This window comes from Nannospalax galili, unplaced genomic scaffold (assembly GCF_000622305.1).
Source record: "Nannospalax galili isolate Female #2095 unplaced genomic scaffold, S.galili_v1.0 scaffold424, whole genome shotgun sequence".
Lineage (NCBI taxonomy): Eukaryota > Metazoa > Chordata > Mammalia > Rodentia > Spalacidae > Nannospalax > Nannospalax galili.
Genome location: NW_008352334.1, coordinates 1,608,348 through 1,628,740, shown reverse-complemented (window position 1 = coordinate 1,628,740; position 20,393 = coordinate 1,608,348). Strand labels below are relative to the sequence as shown.

Below are 20,393 nucleotides of genomic sequence, written 5' to 3'. Positions count from 1 at the left end.
TTATTCTCCAGCCTGGAAGGCTCCTACAGACACTTGGGAGTCATGTCTGTAATCCCAGCACTTGGACGGTAAGGCAGGAGGAGAAAGGAGGTGGCCAGCCTAGGCTATAGAATACACTGTCTCATAAAAGTTAAATGCACTTAAAAGAATGTTCTGTTCAAGGAGAAAGCCTCTCTCCTGCTCCCCCACACACTCTCCCCAACCCACACACAGCAGCCTGCAACAGGAAAGAAAACCATTCTTTTGAGTGTAAGACAGATTTCTTTTATTAGTTTTCCTAAACTTGTCTCATGTTTACTGAATATTTTTCTTAGTGTAAGAACGTGACCTGGAATTTTAACAAACCAACTTGGATAATGCAACCTGGGTAAATGCTTGGCTGCACACAAGTCATCAGTTACTGTTATCTGGCCTGCCTCCACATACATCCAATTGTTCTTATAGCCTGTCTACAGCACAAGCAGATCATCCAATTTCTAGATTTACCTTCAAATTCACCCCCATCCCAACACCCAAACCCTCCCCCCTACACACAAATGTTTATAAGAAATGGTCATTAAGGACAGTCAGTTGCATAAGCGTTGGCTTAATCCTGAAGCCTGCACTTGGAATACCAAGGCCGGCAGGAACTCCTGTAGCACCCAAGACACAGGGCTCACTAAAGACGCACCAGGCCATGGGCTAAGGCCTGCACTGGGGAGTCTCCAGTCTCGCTCACCTAAGCATGCATTTTTTCTCCCCAAGCAACTGTCTCTACAGCACTTGAGAGTTGGGGCACTTCTTAAGCCCTTCCAGTGTAGATGGACAGAACAGTCATTCTCACTACGCAAGGTTTAAGCTTATTTCCAACAGGGCAAAATGAACAGAGAAGCATTCTGTCACACCGAGTATCGGCTGTTATAAAGTGAGGCAGGTAACAACCTGGCCTCTACACTACAGACTTCCCTCAAGTTTTCAAGCTGTCGCCTTTGCCCCAGGAGCAGGGTGGGGAAAGCTCTAGTGAGCCTGACTCTGGCTGCGGTCCAGAATGAAGAGTTTCTGTGACCTTGGACATCTTGTGTCCTCCACAGTAACTTCAGACTCATCCAGGATAATCCAGTGTAGCTTAATCTTACCACCTGTCTGCTGTTCTAACACGGGCAGATTGGCATTCATGGCAGATATTAACACAACACACAGGGGATGGTGAGTGAGCTAAGAACTTTGAACTCTTAGCCTAGGAGTTCCAGCTAAACCTTGAATTTATACACATCATCTCCCTCCAAACAGGCCAAGATACAAATCTTTATCCCATAATGAACAAGCATAGATAGATTCCTCAGTTACCACACCTACATCCAAGAGTGCATCTACCCAACTCTAACCTTCTGAAGGACAGATGGGACTCTGATGCTTCAGTATTAGTGAACACATTTTCAGGAAGGGCCCTCAAATCTAAATTCTTACGTTTACTGAAACTTGCTCTACAAGAGCGGCACATGGCACTCAGAGCTCTCGCTGAAGCAACAGGCGAGAACAGGGCTAGGGTAGAGGGCAGGCAAGGCCTCGGAGCCGACCACACTGCTCTGTTATTCCATGCCAGGTCATGCTCTGAGCCTCAGAAATGGAGAACCCCACCCATCCCCAGGCCAGGCAAGAGAAGGTTGGTGGCAACCTCCACACAGGCTTTTCAAGCATCATTGGAAGCTCCCATCTTGTATGTCACGATGAAAAGCCTGTCTGACAGCTAGCCATGGCTTTTGCTGTAGCTCAACTTTCCAAACACATTTACTCTTGTTTGAAGCATGATTAAAACATAGAAGTGAAGCATAAGCTCAGTCAGACTACCTGGGCTTCTAAATAGTACCATCATGAAAAGATACAATGCACTTCATTTCTGGATCTAACTATTTAGAAGTCAAAATGCTCCATACATTACTATATCCCCCACCCCCCCAAGATCCCCTAAAAACTGACTAAGAAATCTCCAGTATTCTCTTGCTCTAGTTGATATTTAGAACAAAGTTGACAACTTAAAGCTTTATAATAGTCTGTTTTAATATAAACAAGTGTCGGAATCAATCAATGTCCATCTCAGGAAGCTTCTTGTCACCGTCGGAAGGCACAGCTGTGTCTGCACCCTGCTCGGCAGCCTGCGGGCCTGGGCTGTCTCCTCCATCCACAGGTCCGTTCTGCTCAGCATGCTTTTGCTCCTCTTTTGGAGGTTCCACTTTGGGTTTGGGCTTTGAAATTATAGGACTACAAATACTCGTCAGCTCCTAGAACAGTAAGAAAGAAAAGTGGTTTCTTCCAAATTAACGAAATTGACATGACATGCTAGACTCAAGTTACCCCTTCCACCCAACCCCAACCCAGAAGACGCAATAATGAAGTGCCCATCATGTGAGGACACTAACAACAATGAAGTTGCCAAGAAAGGAGTCTATTAAATATCTGAAGTCATAAACCACCTTAATTTTGGCCTCGATCTCCTTTGTCTTGACGACTGGGTCCACAGCCAGGCTCTGCTTGTTCTGAAGATTCAGCTTGTTGTTCATCCACTCCATGGCCTCGTTCGTGCTCTTTTCCACCTTTGTCACGTCAGCAGCATCCAGGTGGTCGTACTGGTCCTCCTACAAGCAGCAGGTGAGTAGCAAGTATCAAGGACGAGCCACTCTCTCCCCAATGCTGGCTTGTAAAAGCTCTAGCCCTGGGGCTGAAGACCAAGAACCCTCGCTGCTGCACAGAGGATCCAGGTTTGGTTCCCAGAACCCACCTAAGGCAGCTCACAACTGCCAGCTCCAGGAGGAGTCTAAGACCTCTGACCTGAGGGTACCTGCATGCATGTGCACACAGTCCCACACAGAATTAAAAACAGTAAATGGCTACAGAGAAGGCGCAATGGTTAAGAGCAATGACTGTTCCTCCAAAGACGGGTTCAGTTCTCAGGACTCACATGGCAACTAACTACTGCCCGTAACTCCAGTTCCAGGGGTTCCAGAACTCTCTTCTGGTCTCCACAGGCAATGAACACACATGGTGCATTTACATACCCACAGGCCAAACACTCATATGCATAAAAAATCAAAATGTTTTTTAAATAGTTAAAATAAATTTTTAGACTTTAAATAAAAACCAAAGCACATTTAGCCTCATGACATAAATGCCTATTAAATGCTCAGGAAAGAATCCTATTTTCTTTAATACTCAGGAAATATATAAAAGCCAGGAAAATATAAAAGGCGTGAATTTAAAAGGCTTCAATAGTACAAATAAAAGTATTTTAGAGAAAATCATGAAAATAATCTCACATTAAATTACACTGAATAGAGGCTGGAGAGATGGCTCAGCGGTTAAGAACACTGTTCTTGCAGAAGAGCCGGGTTCGAATCCCAGCACCCACATGGCAGCTAACAACTGTCCGTAACTCCGGTCCCAGGGGATCCAACAGCCTCTTCTGACCTCCACAGGTACTGCATGACACGGGTGCACTTACCTACGTGCAGGCAATACACTCATACACATAAAATTAAAAAAATAAAGTATTTTTTTAAAAAGTACACTCAATATTATTTTTTTCTATTTTATTTGTGTGTTTTTCCTGTGTGTAAACGCATGTGTTGTGCAATGCCCACCGAGATGAGAAGGGGACATCAGAGCCCCTAGAATTGCTGTTAAGGATGGGTGTCAGCTGCCATGTGGGTGCTGGGAACCAAACCTGAGTCCTCTGCAAGAGCAGCTAGTGCTCTTAACCACTGAGCTGTCACTCCAGCCACCATAAATTAAGACCGTTCACAAGCAAAAAATTTTTGATAGTCCAATTTATTACACTAAGTTTCTTACACTTTCAAATAAAAAAATCTACAGCAGGGACTGGAGAGATGGCTTAGCGATTAAGAGCACTTCTTGCAGAAGACTTGGGTTCAATTCCCCAAATGGCAGCTAACAACTGTCTGGAACTGCAGTTCCAGGAGCTCCAACACCCTCTTCCGACCTCCATGGGTACTGCACCATAAGTAAAGATAATAAAATATTATTTAAAAAAATTATAGCAGAGTGTAACTCATATCGGAGAGGGAATGACCTGGAACATAGCCAAGCTGTTAGAACTGAAACTCTTGAGATCCAGAAAGTTGGGGTGGCTGAAAGTCAGCCACCCACTAGATAACCTTGCTTAAGCTGAAGTGGCCGACAAATGCTGACAATAGTTTTACTTCACCACAGCATGTGGGTTCCATGAGACACCATGTTATGGGGTGTGTACCACAGAGTAAGATATTAAGCAGTTTGCAGTTGAGATCCACATAAGGAAACCCTTGACAAGCCTCATGTGTTCCCATAAAGAGCCCAAAACATGTCCATCTGCCAGAGAAGGAATCTCATAGCCAGAAATCTGTACTTCTCAATTCTAAGGTCCTACCCACAAAAGGGAAGCTTTGAGCAAAGTCCAAAGTCTATGATTCCAGCTGAGATTCTATTACAATGTCGGGTGTAGTGGTGCACATCTTTAGGCCCAGCACAGAGGCAGGCAGATCTGTTAAGAGCCCAGGCCATCCTGATCTACACAGCAAGTTCTAGGCCAGCCTGGGGCTACAGGAAGACTGTCTTCCTCCCCGCCCCCCCCATCCCCCCCGGCCAAAGAAACCAAGATTCCAATTCTATTATACTAACATCTGAAATGACATCATCAAATGGCTATGTAGCACCTCAAAATTTAACTCTACCTAAACAGGAAGAGGAAAATGGAATGTTAGGATACCTTGTTTCTAAAGGAGCTGATCATTTTCATGTACTGCTGGATTTGCTTCCCGAGTTCTTCAAACAACTTTGGTCTTTCTTCAGATTCCTGGAACCGTGTCTTAATAGGCTGACCTAAATTCTTAACAGGACAGAACATACAAATAATGTGGATAGGGCAGCCTAAACTCAGTTATATTGCTACAACTATGACCAAGATTGACTAGGGGCAGAGAGATACACAAACATGTACACACACAGATAGATGTTTCTCCAGACTATTGAACTATCAGGCTTCCTCAACCTGGCTTGTAAAAGTATGCATTAATACTGTTTCATGTGGAGTTATATTTCTATTTTTCAACTGAGTCCCAATTCTCACAGTGGGAAGACAACCAAGAATTGTTTTCTAAATATTAAGCGTTAGTTGCCCAAAACAATTTTTTTTTTTAAATTAAAAACTACATCAGAATCTAAAGAAGCCTCTGGATCTCCCAACCAATTAACCAGATAATGTTCCAACACCACCATGGAGATGAAAGGCAGCAAAATGAGAAAAGCCTGCACAACAATTGGCCCCATCTCTACACCTTGGGCATGAGGGAAAAGCACAGCAGAACTATGGACTGCACACACAGACACAAGGCCTGTTAGAGAAATGTGTGTATTTGTCTGGAAATCAATTCAATGAAACTAACTAAACAATAATCAGGAAACAATACAACTTGAAAACTGAACATAACAATGACACTGGAGACTTTTTAGGTGTGGTAATGGTAAAGCACGAGGTTGTCGTGTTTTTATTTGATATTAAACATAACCCAAATCATGAAAAACAAGTGACAGAGGAAAAAAAAGAAACAGAGCAGATGCAAACTGACTCTAAGGCTGACATTTGGCATCTCCCAGAAGACAAAGGAAAGCAGAAGCAGGAAGGGCAGAGCAGCACGAGGACTGCAGCCAGCCTCGCCATGGGGTGATACTACACGGCAGGCACTGTTTCCTGAGCAACTCACTCAGAGGACATTCACAATGGCCCAAAATACAGAAACAAAAGTAAAGGGAAATGTTTGAATTTCCTCCCTCGCATTTAAAACTTTTTTCAAACAAAAGGACTGAAGCTTTGGGCAATACTTCTATTTAACTGCCAGGTTTAACAATCAGATTCTTCACATACACACCAAATAAGTCTGTTTTCACAACACTATACCAAGTGTGGTGACAGCCTTATTTAAGCCCAGCACTACTGAGGCTGAGGCTTGCAGTGGAGAAAGAAAAAAAACATAGCACGTCTGGTCCTACCCTAACTACATAGCGGGCACCTCTAGGAAAACTTACTGATCTCTATCTCCTAAAACCAAGAATGCTCTAACTCTAATTCACTGGTACAGAAGTTAAACTCAATTTAAAGTGAAAGCAGTTAAATTAAGCTGTGACAGTCTGTGATATGTTCAGTCTACGTTCTTTACTTGGCATGAGAATGCCCCCCCAGTTTTAGCGCCTTTCCTTGGAAGCTAAAAAGGCTCAGGATACCTCTGCTCTAAGAATACTTACTTTTAATTCAGTCAATTTATCTACATAAACTTGCTTTGGCTGATCTTCTCCATCTTCATACAACCAATTTTCCGTGTCTTCTAATTTTAAGGTAAAACTATTACGATCCTATAAAAAAATTATAACCAGGTCAATCAAAAATCAGATAAAGAACTGGAGATGCAGTTTAGTGTTACAGTGCTTGCCTCACATGCCTAAGGCCAAAATTCTCCACACACACACACACACGCACGCACGCACGCACGCACATACACACACATGCACATCACCCTAGTACTGGGGAAGCTGAAGCTAGCCTGTGTTACACAAGCAATTATCAGCTGAATCATCAATGCAGGCATGAGCTCAGACTACACTGATATACCTGGGATTTGCTAGGAAATACAGAAGTAGGGACGGGCATGGTGGCACATGCCTTTGGTCCCAGGGCTAGGAGGCAGAGAGCAGAGGCAGGCAGATCTGAGTTCAAGGCCAGCCTGGTCTACGTAGCGCGCTCCAGGCCAGCTAGAGTTACAAGGAGACCTTGTCTGAAAAATACCAAAAAAAAAAAAAAAAATTAAATAAAACTTGCCCAGATTCACCAAATTTAAAAAAATTATATATATAAAGTAGGAAGAAAAGGGATACAGAAAATGAAGCTGGCCAACATTTTTTATAGTTAGGTACAGGAGAAGAAAGACTGTTATTAATTCTCTTTGGTTTAAGGGATTCTGAATATATTTCTATGATTTCAGGAGGAAAAACTGCATTTAATCAAGCATAGAGGCTCACAATTGTAATTCTGAAACTGGGGAAATGGAGTCAGAACGATCAGTACAAGGCCATCCTCAACCACACAGTAAGTCTGGGGTCAGGCCAGACCAAGACCATACTGGAGTCGGAGGAGGGATGGAGGGAGAAAATGAAAAGGGAAAACAAAACTATCAAACATTTAGGCTGGGGCTGTAGCCCAGCTGGTCAAGTGTTCAGTCTAACATGCACGAAACCCTAAATTCAGTTCTTAGCACCATATAAAGCACGTGTGGTAATGTGAACCTACAATCCCAGCACTTGGATGCAGAGGACAGCTGAAAGATAGATGGAGCCATAGAAAGGAACGCCCCCCCGCCAAAACCCCAACAAATAATAATTTAGTTAAACAGCAAGAAAAGTGAGCTGGTTAAGAGAAAAACATCATAGAATAGCATTCAATTGTGTCAAAATATGATGCTAAAATACACTGGGAAATGTTGCAATTAACAAAACAGGGTTGGGGAGATAGTTCAGTGGATAAACCACTTGCTCCAAACACAAGCATAAGGACCAGAGTTCAGAGACCCAGAACTCATGCAAAAGCCCAGATGCCTATAATCCTGGCAGAGGCAGAGGCAGGATTCCTAGGACAAGCTGGCTAACTACACTATCAAAAATGGGCAAGGCCCAGGTTCAGGGAAAGACTGAGCCTCAACAAATCAAGTAGAGAGCCGGGTGTGGTTGTGCATACCTTTAGTGCCAGCACTATGGGAGGCAGAGGTAGGCGGCTCTTGAGATAAAAGCCAGGCTGGTCTACACAGCGAGTTCCAGGCCAGTTGGGGCTACAGGGAAAATCTGTCTCAAAAGACAAAAAAACTCCCATTCCCAAAAGAGGTCCATTTTTAATAATATTAGTATATACAGATACTTGCAGAATTTCAGTCTATGGTATTTCAAGATGCTCCAGCCACCCACAGGAAGTGAGCCATTCACACTGTGGTGCACACTTACATCTTCACTCACAAACTTCTCATAGTCACCACTGAGCTTGTCCCTCATCTCATACACATATTCTTCCACTGCGTTCTTGGCATCATTCCGCTCCTTCTCGAGCTTATCCTGCATGATCATCTTACCCTGAGAAGAGCAACAGTGAGTCAGACACTAGGAGAGGAAGACAAGCTCCTCCTGAACATCAACTAACACAACTTATAAGCAGAAAGCGTTCCCCCAAAAACCTTCACTAACCCTTAAGAAATTTTTAATAGCAAAGATCTGTGGGTTTGTTTAAAATAGAACAGTGAAATTAGGATGCACATGCACTCAAAAGCAAAAGTAGAGAATCTGAGACAAAAAAACTTTAGGAAACTATTAGGTCACTGTCAGTGTATTATTTACTGTGTTATTACAGCGCATCAAGAACTAGAATTTATTGATGTTGTATAAATGCTGAAGGCCCTATAAAACAAAACTGCTCTGAGATGAAGACAGAACAGGAGACCCCAGGGAAAGCAACTGCAGCAGTACTCTTGTGTGACTCCTACTGACCTACTGCTAGGACTCATCAACTCCAAGAGCCCAACCTCTCTGAACACTTACGTGGCCTAAACCCAGCAACAACTCCCCCAAATCAGACATTACCGTAAAAAACATTGATGGAGCTTCTAACAATACACATCGTTAATACAAGCACAGAACACTCTAGCAAACTTGGGGAATGTATTACTGAAACTTGTTCTTACCCCAAGAAGTCTAATTTTCTCAAAGTCCAAACTAGTCAAAATATATAAAAGATGCTAAACACAGACTTCACTCTGATTAGACACAGTGGTTTGTTCTACAGTTCTCCGAGACTTTAAAAAAACGAACCTCATTTTCAATGTACAAATTGAGCATCTCACGGTCTATCTGCCACAACAGCTGGTTCTCAATTGGCAGGTCCACCGTGCTGGTCTTCACTTTCGCCTTCTTGGCCTGGGGTGGTTGGTCCATCTTTTTGTCTTTTGACCCAGCTTGAGAGGTCTAAAAAGAAAAGAAATTATAAGGAACAAAAACATAAATAGACTAACCTAAACTTTAAAATGAATCAAATGTCAAAGCTAATTTGGCTTCATTTCAGTTACTTTTTGGTAATCTAACTTATTCTCCTCTGGAAAATTAAAAACAAAATTTCCATATTCAAAGTAATCAAATTCAGAGAGGAAAACCTATTCAAAGTAATCAAATTCAGAGAGGAAAACAATGGTAGTAGTCAGGAACTTAGGAAAGGTGAAAGCAGACTGGTTTAATTTAATGGGCATAGAATTTTATTCTGCCAAGACAAAAAAAAAAGGCCTCAAGAATTATAGTACTACAGTACGTATGTAATCCCACTGTGCTATACTGCTTGCTTTGTTTGTCTGTTTAAGACCACAAAGCCCTGCCTGCCTAGAACTCACTAGGTAAACCATCAACTAGGTTGGCCTCAAACTCAGAAATCAACTGGTCTCTGTCTCCCCACATCTGGCCCTGCTATATGCTTTAAAACAAAACTTTGTTACTTGTATTTTATTACAATTAAAAATAAGTTTAAACATACATTACCCACCTTCTGCAATCCTGCACCACTATACAATCACTAGATTACAAGTCTCAGCCCTGGTGTGGTGATACTAGCATTTGGGAGATGGAGGCAGGAGTATCAGACGTTTGAAGCTAGCCTGGGCCACATAGGACTCTATCTCAAAACAAAACAAAACAAAAAAAAAACCTGGGCTACAGTGTGAGACCTTGCCAAAAAAAAAAAAAAAAAAAAAAAAACTGAAAACTTAAATTTTCCTCTATTTTTTAATATTTTTATTTATCATTTTTATTTTATGTGTATGAGTGTACTGTCTGCATGTCTGTGAGTGTACCCGTACCATGCAATGCTACAGAGGTCAGAAGAAGGCTTCGGATTCCCCTGATCCCCTGAACTGGAGTTAAGGACAGTTCGCAGCTGCCATGTGGGTGCTGGGAATCGAACTCGGGTCTTCTGCAAGAGCTGTCAGTGCTCTTAACTGCTGAGCCCTCTCTCTAGCCCCAGCTTTCTTCTATTCTTACCATATAGATGAACATTTGAAATCAGTGGAGATGACATTTTATGAACCAGTAATATATTACCACTGTGACTCAAGAACTTCTGGTACCTACTTGTCACAAGGACCAGGAGACCCCTGTTCCACCACAGCCTACAAATGGGAACTTCCACCTCACTGTTACTTTCTTGAGATCAATAATCTGTTCTCACACTTATAGACCACACTTAGTCTTCCCCAAAACAAAACACAAAGATTTCATCCACTGTTTCCTTAGAATTCACTTTTTTCAACAGGTGACTAAGTCTAGTTTTTTCTACTTTTACATTATTTGTCTATACAAATAATGTCTTTTTAACGTGCATGACTGTTTTTGCAAGCATGTAGTTAAGCGCACCCATGTTGTGCAATGCCTGCAGAAGCTCGAAAAGGGCATCAGATCCCCTGGAACTTGAGTTATAAATAATTGTTAGCTGCTGGTTATGTGGGTACTATATGAGTTCTCTTCAAGAACAGCCAGTGCTCTTAAACTGCTGAGCTATCTTTCCAGCTCCTTGTCTATGCAAGTTTTTATTTGCAGGGGTAGCCATTTCCTGGCAATTGCTTCTATATGTGGAAAGCCTTTCTCTATCCACAAATAATAAAAATTATTCACTTCGTTTGCTCACTGATTTATAATTCAATTTTCCCTACAATGAGGGAGACTTCAATGTCATTACCCAGACTCCTATATTCAAGTGACTCCTATATTCAAGTTTCAGAGTCAGCTACTGAAACTCATGTATCACGTTTATTTCATTTCCTTTATTAATTTGATTAGCTTATTTGATTGGACACAGGGCCTCCCCATTTCTGGGAGGTGTGCATCTCATCACTTCACTATGAAAGGCCCTTCAGTCCCTGAGCCATCCATGGCAACCTAGTATCAATGTCCCTAAAACGTGCTAGTTACAGGGCACAGGAAATAGGATGGTCCATGGGGCCTGGCACTTCACTTCCTCAGCACCCACTTTGTACACACAGGAGACAGGTACTCCTCTCTCCCCTGCTGCCTCCAACCCACCCGACAACATGAGGTTTTCATCGGAAAAGGCCCGAGTCAATCAGGGAATCAATCTGTGAACATGGTCTCCTCTGTCCCTTTTGTTTCTTAAACACTTGGGAAAGCAAGAAAAATCTGTTCACCAACATGAAAATAAGTTACAAATTTGAGCTACAATAGGGCTCTGCCTAAGAGACAGAAATTCCTAAGGTGGAATTACACATGGGAATTTCCTAAGTAATATCAAAGAAAGTCTTCAATGCAGAAAACAAATGTGAACAAGAAAGCAATAGGATACAGAAAATTTTTAAATGTTACATGTTCATTTTGACATACATTTCCAAAATGTGCCTAAACAAGTTTATGTAGTATTATCTTTTGTATGTACCTGTTCATGTGTGTGCACATGGGTAAGGATACATGAGTGCATGTGTGTGAAGACCAAAGGTCAACATTGTCCAGATGTCTTCCTCTATCTCCATCTTTAAAAAATTATATTTTCTGGGTGTGTGTGTGTGTGTGTGTGTGTGTGTGAGAGAGAGAGAGAGAGAGAGAGAGAGAGAGAGAGACCGAGACCGGCCAGTGAGCACCAGGGACTTTTCTCCCACCTCCCCAGCACTGGGATTATAGGCATACACTGCACCTAGCTTTCTTTTTAAGTCCAATTTTTAAAAATTTACTTGTGAGGCTACTCACATACATGCAGGCAACACTTGTACACGTAAAATAAAAAATAATAAAGGGGCTGGAAAGATAGCTCAGTGGTTAAGAACACTGGTTGTTCTTGCAGAAGACCCAGGTTCGAATCCCATCACCCACATGGCAGCTAACAACTGTCTGTAACTCCAGTTCCAGGGGATCCACAGACTCTTCTGACCTCCGCAAGCATTGCACGACATGGGTGCACTTACCTATATGCAGACAATACACATACACATAAAATAAAAATAAAATAAATAGTAATAATAAATAAACTATTTTTTAAAAATTTACTTGTGGGGCTAAAGAAATGGATCAGCAGTTAAGAGCACCCGCTGCTTGAGTCCCACATAACTGCTAAACAACTACAGTTACAGGAGGCCTAACACCCTCTTCTGCTCTCCATGAACAGTGCACACAATATGGTGCATGCATGTAAGTGCATGCAAAACACTCATACACATAAAACTTTAATTTAAAAAATTTATGGGGCTAGGCATGGTGGCACGTGCCTTTAATCCCAACACTTGGGAGGCAGAGACAGGCAGATTTCTGTGCGTTCAAAGCCACCCTGGTCAACATAGTGAGTTCCAGTCCACCTGGGGCTACAGGGAGACCATCTCAAAAAGAAAAAGAAAAAAAAAAAAAAATACAGGGCTGGAGCAATGGCTCAGTAGTTAAGAACACTGGCCGCTCTTGCAGAGGCCCCGGGTTCAAATCCCAACACCCACATGGTGGCTAATAAGCACTTGTAACTCCAGTTCCAGAGGATCCAAGACCCTCTTCTGTCCTCTGCCAGCACTGCACAACAGGTGTGCTTACATACATGTCCTCATACACATAAAATAACTAAAATATAATTGAAAAAAATGCACTTGTATGCATATATACATACCACGGTGCCTGTGTATGGAGGTCAACAGACAACCTGTGAGTCAGTTTTCTCTTTCCACCCAGTAGATCCAACTCAGGTTGGTAGGTAGCAGCCCCTGTACCTGGATTATTTTTACCTGGGTGCTGGGGATCCAACTTAAGATCATCATGTTTGTGCAATAAGCACTTACTAGATAAGCCTTGTCCCCAGCCCTGCACTAACGTCTATCAATGAAAAGCCGTGAGTGGCCCTTCTCAAGCTCCTTAGCCGTCTTGGCTGGTCTTCACTGGGGACTGTTCTGCACCAAAGACAGGAAGATGGCAGCCACAAAGATGAGGAAACTCTGAAATAGTGTTACGTTCTCCTGGCTCAGAACAGGTGTCTAGCACTACAACGGCAAGAATACTGATGAGGGTCTGGCCTGAAGAAAAAGCCAGAGTGTGCACACTGTCCAGCACTGAGCCAGATGACTTGGAAGAAGCGTGCCAAAACAGACTGGGGAAAAGAAAACCATGAAAAATTCCCTTTGACGAGCCATGGCAGGGCTCTAACAACAGTGAAAGACAAACATCAAATGTCAAACAGCTGGGAAACTGTGAAAGAAGAACTCACGTCTCACTGTTCATCACTAACAAATTATCAATGACAGATGCTCTTTTCCTATGGCTCAAACGGAATAGAATTCAAACATTTGGCAAAAAGCACTTTCCAAACACACTAGATAATCTAGCTAAAAGCTTATGCGAGTCCATACAGTGTAGCACTCCTGAGACAGCTCCTCAGACAACACCACGTATGTAGGACTGAAGCTCCTGAGAATCTGTACCTCCATTTCTTCAGACTCTGTCCTGTTTTCTGCTGGTGTCTGCTGCGGCTGCAGCTGCTGCGGCTGCTCTTCAGCATGTGGCTCTTCCTGGTCCACCTGCATCTTCTGAAAAACAGGACAAATTAAATCCTGAAACTAGACAATTCTAAGTAAGAAACTAAGCACACCACACTCACAAGTCACATGGGATGGAATTTCTCAACTCCCCACAATCGGCATGCCTAGGCTCAAAGCTCCAAACATGCACACACATTACTTGGAACATGAAGTTTTCCTCTCTGGAGCTCAGTTAATCACCTGTTCAGTGATACAGTGTCCTACACTGCCCTGTACAGTTAAGAGGATCTACAGAATTGCCTTGAAGTACTCAGAACACCACATGGCATATTTAACACAACGTACAACTTTGTCAACCAACATCCTACACCAGTATCATCATTCCCAAAAACACAACCACTGTGTGTTAGGAGAAACACACGGAGTCCTCTCAACAGCAGTAATGAACAAAGTTTGTACAGAGGGTGAACCAAGCCTTCAATGCTAGCAACCTATCACAACGGACCAAGAGGCTTTCAACACTGCTGGTACCTGGGCCCCAGGACACACCACCTACAACAAAATCTCTGAAAGCCAAGCTTCTCGAGTTGTATAAACCTTTGAATCTGGTGTACAAAGCAGCTAAGACCTAAGCATAATTATAGCAGATGAGTATGTAAGCTGTCCTTGCAAAAAACAATCAACAGAGCTTTCAAAGTGCTCTTTAAAATCAGGAATGATCAGCCAGGCGTGCTGGCACACGCTTTTAATCCCAGCACTAGGGAAGCAGAGGCAGGCAGATCTGTTCAAGGCCAGCCTGGTCTACAAAGTGAGTTCCAGGCCAGCTGGGGCTATAGGGAGACCCTGACAAAAAGACCGAAAAAAAGTAACTCAAATTGAGAAATGCTCCTTTCCATTCTAATGCTATGTGCAGGTGGTTCACAGGAGCAGACATCCCACACACAGCTCCCACAATGGCCCTCCCTATCACCCAGTTTACTTGCTACAATTTCAAGGTGCCAGATAGCCAAGTTACCTCTTCTTCCTTTGCATTTTGATCGGTTTCCATTGGTTCCTCATTTTCCTCGGACTTGTGCACCTCTACTAGGGACGCACTGGACACACTGAAAATGCCATGGACATTTACTCGAACCTTGACCTTCACTTTTGAACTGGAGCCATCAGATTGTGGAGTGACTTTCTGAACGGAAAACTGAGCTAGGAACATATGAAAGACACAAGAGAATGAATAATAAGAAACTGGATTTGAATATGAGTACCGGGCATGGTTAAATATGTGCCAGGCGTGGTGGCACACACCTTTGATCCCAGCAGAGGCAGGCAGATCTCTGTGAGATTGAGGTCAGTCTGGTCTACACAGAGTTCCAGGCCACCCTGAGCTGCAGGGAGACCCTGTCTCAAAAAGACCAATAAACACAAAAACAGTTTGAGAAGCTTAAAAAAAGAGCTGAGGCTGGAGAGAGGGCTCAGCGGTTAAGAGCACCGACTGCTCTTGCAGAGAACCGGGTTCAATTCCCAGCACCCACATGGCAGCTACGAACCATCCTTAACTCCAGTTCCAAAGGAATCCGAAGCCTTCTTCTGACCTCCACGGCACTGCATGACACAGATGCACTCACATAGATGCAGGCAACGCACTCATACACGTAAAATAAAAATAAAATATTTTTTTAAAAAGCCTGCACCCACACTGCCAAGCTTATGTTCACCTCTCAGTGACGGAGCAGTAACTAAAAAGGTACTTCAAAACAAGCAAGATGAGTACTCAGACTCATCGTCTTTCTCCCTCTCACATTCAGTCCAGCTGTAGTTACTCATTCCCAAATAAGGGCTCAAACTCCTGGTTTTCCCATTCTTCCCATCCCTTAGTTCATCTGTGTATGCTATCAATTCCCTAAAATACTGGTGGATCACAATTTCCTCTACTTAAATTCTAGGCTGCTTCTGGTATTTTCCAAGAAACTGCCATTCCTAGGTCTGCTGCAGCAAGGCTTTGCGTGTGCACACCCATGCCGCACTGGATCATCATTACTCCTACTCCACAGACGAAGGAAGCAGAGTAGTCGAACCTCTCCACAATTTCTACATGCCACGGAACTAGTCCTAGCACTGTGTCCACAGAGTACAGATCTTGCCACACAACTCTTAGTTTCCCTCTTGGCAAGTAGGGTTATTTCCAAATTATGAGTTGCCATTCGGTAAACACTCTAGTTTCCTAATTCTAGGACATACTGATACTATGCAACAATTTTAATGATTTTTCTGTGTGCATCTTCTCATTTTATACTGGGGTGAGACCCAAGTTTAACACTTTAACATTCTATTAACACCACCTTATATACAACGCTTAGCTAGAATGTGCAGTAACTCAAAAATACTGTCCACACAATGGAACATCCAATTAAAGCAGCAGCTGGCTAGTTCTGGACTGGGCACTAGGACCAGAAAGATTTTCTTGTGGCCTAATGCTCTTGTATTTCTGAATACTCCATCTCTTTGTGCTACTCCTGTACGCCAAGTACTCCAATACCAGTTTTTTGTTATTATGTCAATGTCCAACTCTACTTACCTATAGCAGGATCTGGATAGGGCAGATCTTGAGGGGAGCTATAGTAGGCCTCAAGGGTGAAAGGTTCCTTTCTATAAAATGTGAGGACTTTGGAGAAAGGAGCGGCATGATTTTTAGGGAAGACTTCACAGTCACTGGATGGAAGAACAACACAAAGACACAAATTTATTGTTTGGCTTTTTTTTTTTTGTCTTTTTGAGACAGGGTCTCCCTGTAGCTCCAGCTGTCCTGGAACTCACTATGTAGACCAGGATGGCCTTGAACTCAGAGATCCACCTGCCTCTGCCTCCCAAGTACAGGGAGGAACTGCCTGTACCACTCCCAGCTCTGAAACACTCAGTAACACCTGTATGATAGTTCTGTCCTTACTAGGAGTCCTCGTTTTTCAGCGGACAGTATTTTCAGATTTTTAAAAAACACTAAAGGCTGGAGAGCTGGCACAGCCACTGAAGGCTCAGGCTCAGCAGGGCCTGGTCTACATAGTGAGTTCCAGGCCAGCTGGGGCTACAGAGAGACCCTGACTCAAAAAGAAAAGGAAAAAAAAGGCTGAGGACCACAACCAAAAAGACAGAAGCACTAACAGTACAGGTCCTCTGTATGTTAAGCTATGGTTCATAGGGCATGGGCTCTGGCAGCTCAGGTTCCTTTGTGGTAGTTCTCACGAAGTGGTTCTCTGAGGCAGCTGGCAGCTGGCTGGAGCCTCAATGGAGCCCAGCTACCTTTCTCTTTGGCTTCGTTTTTTCCTCATCATCTGTTTCAGGAAGCTGTACTCTTAAATTAAGAGTGCCTGCTCAATGCAAACATTTAGCTAGGCGTGGTGGTGCATGCCTTTAATTTCAGCGCTGTGGAGGCAGAGGCAGGCAGATCTCTGAGAGTTCAAGGCCATTCTGGTACATAGTGAGTTCCAGGCCAGCTGGAATCCCCGTCTCAAAAAGATTAAAAAAAAAAAAAACCTTGCCCTTACCTTGCTCAGCTACAATGCCCACAGCATGCACAATAACAGTGTAGAAGCATCCAGTGTGTCATGGTAACATTTACAGGAGATTCTTTTATGCCACACCCATGCCCTTGTTTCTACAGTAGCGCCCCCTTGTAGGAGTTTGAGGCCAAAGGAACTCTATGCTTTTTGAACGACCTAGAGAACATGTTGTGGGGCCTCTCCTCTTTCCCTGTGTTTGTCATTTTGGTGAATGACTCACTACAAGATGGTGGCTCCAGCTGAAAGATTATTTCCAGGTTTTAAAAATGTCAAAAAAAAAAAAAAAGTGTCTGTGTACAGAGAGTAAAAGAAATATACTCAGCACCAAAAGCACCAAGTTTCAGCAGTATCAATTATAGAAAACTAAATGAGGACAGAACTCACACTTTTTCTTTTTGGAGAGGGTTTCGTGTAGCCCATTCTGGCCTCAAACTCACTATGTAGGTAAGGATGACCTTCACCCTTTGAGCCTCCCCTGCTTCCACCATCCAAGTGCTAATATTACAAGAATTTATTATTATGCCTGGACATGGGTTTATTTATCCTAAGTACAACAAACCCTTTTTCATGCACTATGACAAATGCATACGTAAGTTGAACTGAAGGACAATGCATCACTCAGACTTAACACTGAACTGACTCTGTATAAATATGATTAATAAATTCATTACCTCGACCCTTCTTCAGCTGGAGAATTCCACTTCAAAGATATTGGATATGCTACCACATCCGTGATAGAAAATTCTCTCACTTTGAAAGCAGGCGATAAGATTGCACACTAGAACGATAATTTTAAAAAATGTCATTTGACAAGTATAGACATTATGAATGGTATCACTAGGCCTACAAATAATGATTTCAAGAGACCTTCACTGATGGTAATCTTTTAAATATTTACAGTAGTGATTTAACAGTGCCTGAACAAGCAGTTTTACAAAGTTCCCTCACTGGTGAATTAATGATGTAGCCTAGTTATTCCTTACCAATTGCCATGAGCTCCCAAGTCTCATTTCATTGAAGTTTAACTCTACTTCATGTACTGACAAACAAATATACCAAATGCCTGCAGCATTCCAAGCTCAGTTATCAATGCTATTTTACATTACGAGTACAATACCTTTTATGAACATCAGCTATTCATTTTATATTTTATTTATTTGCCTTTTCGAGACAGGGTTTCCCTATAGCTGGCCTGGAGCTCACTATGTAGATCAGGCTGGCCTTGAACTCACAGAGATCTGCCTGCCTCTGCTGGAATTAAAGTCGTGCGCCACCACACCCGGCTTCAGCTACTCATTTTAAAACAAAGACAAAGAACATGCACCTGGGAGATGCCCAGTACCAGGTGAAACATCTGCAGTTGAATCTCTACAGTTAAAGCTCATGGAACATAGCAGAATAAGAGGTAGAGAGAGAGCTAATGCATCCCTCAACTCTCACCGTGAGGCTTCCTCAGTGTGATGCACACGGAAGACAAAAATTGGTCTAGTTTTGGAGAATAAGAGACTGTAGAGTGTAGGACAGGACTCCTATATGGAACCTCACCCCACCCACTGCTTGGGTACCACTGTGGAAGAGGGGAAGGATGGAGGTGTGCTCACGTGAACCTGTGGCAGTGATAGCATGGCTCAGGACCCACATTAGCTCAATTAAACAAAGGCCCAAAGGGGAGGTGAGAAGTAGGTGGCAGCTAGCACTAGACTGAGAACTAGTTGAGACTGATTGCTGCTAGGTGAGGGAGAGTGTGACATACAACCACTGGATGGGCTGACTAGATGCCAGTGGACACATATTTACACTGAAGGACATTTGGGTACAAACACCTGAATGACTAGGTCTCAGCATGTATGGCAGAGTACATGGGGTTCAGTAGGGGAGTGAAAGAGGCATGGATGGAGGAGGGGGGTCTGGATTTGATTGGGAAATAAAATTTAAAAAGCTCAGTAAAGAAGTTTTTTTTTAAAAAAAAATTTAAACAAAGGTTTCAGAATCTTACACCTTGAAATTACCAAGCTAAACTCAGGTTAATTATGTAGATACATGAATCGGTGCTGTCTTATTACAAGAGCCTATGAGGAAAAGCAAACTCACTTGCAATGCACAGCCTCGAGTGACAGCTTCATCCGCATTTAATGTTGTACTAAGTTCTTTACCAAAAAATTTACCGATCCTTTCTTTCACTGCAGGGATTCGTGTAGCACCACCAACTATCTCTACTGCATAAACATCTTCTTTCTTTAACTCTGTGTTAAAACAGACATTTACAAAGAATCTTTAAATCAGCATTTTACAATCAAGAAAAAAGAGCAATAAGATCTTATCGTGATAAACTAATAATCCACTGACATATTAAAAACTCCACTCATGCCAGGCCGAGGTGGCGCACACCTTTAATCCCAGTACTTGGGAGGCAGAGGCAGGTGGATTTCTGTGAGTTCAAGGCCAGCCTGGTCTACATAGTGAGTTCCAGGCCAGCTGGGGCTTCAGAGACCCTGTCTCAAAAAAATAAAACAAAAAAACACCTAACAAAAAAACCTCCCCCCAAAAAACCACCATCCCCCCTGCCCCACCCCCCACAACAACATATGCACAGGCAGACACACAGGCATGGGGCCTCTGGAAACAAGGAGGCATCTTGATTCTCAAAATACTAGGGGAGCGGCAGTACAATAATAGTGTAGTCTGGAGGTGCTGTCAGGACATTGCATACCATGCCCTGTACAGGTAGGTCCTCACTGCAACAGCACCACACAAACAACTGTTGAAACATCAGCAGACCACATACCAAATGCCAGCCACAAACAGTCCTTAAAATACTAGATGACTCTTGACCTGCCATGAAAAGGTTTTCAGATTTACATCTAGCCACTCCAGTGCTGTCCAGAGGATAAAGCATAATCCAGATTAAAATAGTCAATCTTCACATCAGAAGGTACAAAGGAGCATACCAAGATCCTACTACTATTGTCCATAAAACACCTCCTAACACCATGCAGCTTCCTGGCCATTGTTATGACTTCTTAAGAGCTATTTAGAAAAACAGGCTTTAAGAGTTAGTAAGATAGTTCAGTGCGTAAAGGCACTTGCCTCATAAGCCTAATGACCCGAGTTCAATCTTCAGACCCCACATACAGGTAAAAAGAACCAACTCCACAAAGCTGTCCTCTGACCTCCACATACATGCTGTGGCATACACACACACACACATACAATTTAGAAATAAACAAAAGAAAAGAGCTGAAGTCAGGTCAGTGGGTGTATGAGACAATATACTGAGATTCTTCCTCGG

General features: G+C 42.9%; 1 protein-coding gene across 1 annotated transcript in view; it reads right to left on the bottom strand.

Annotated features, from left to right (window-relative positions):
• Positions 1-406: 406 nt before the first annotated feature.
• Positions 407-20,393, bottom strand: part of Hspa4 (heat shock protein family A (Hsp70) member 4) — a 48,456-nt gene continuing 28,469 nt past the window's right edge. Inside the window, exons 9-19 of the mRNA XM_008849340.3 lie at positions 19,196-19,347; positions 17,776-17,882; positions 16,126-16,259; positions 14,572-14,753; positions 13,500-13,604; positions 8,872-9,024; positions 8,014-8,139; positions 6,271-6,378; positions 4,739-4,858; positions 2,451-2,612; positions 407-2,258 (exon numbers count right to left, since the gene is read on the bottom strand). Of these exons, the coding sequence (XP_008847562.1) occupies positions 2,058-2,258; positions 2,451-2,612; positions 4,739-4,858; positions 6,271-6,378; positions 8,014-8,139; positions 8,872-9,024; positions 13,500-13,604; positions 14,572-14,753; positions 16,126-16,259; positions 17,776-17,882; positions 19,196-19,347 (1,550 nt within the window). The 3' untranslated portion in view covers positions 407-2,057. The remainder of the gene's footprint in view (positions 2,259-2,450; positions 2,613-4,738; positions 4,859-6,270; positions 6,379-8,013; positions 8,140-8,871; positions 9,025-13,499; positions 13,605-14,571; positions 14,754-16,125; positions 16,260-17,775; positions 17,883-19,195; positions 19,348-20,393) is intronic.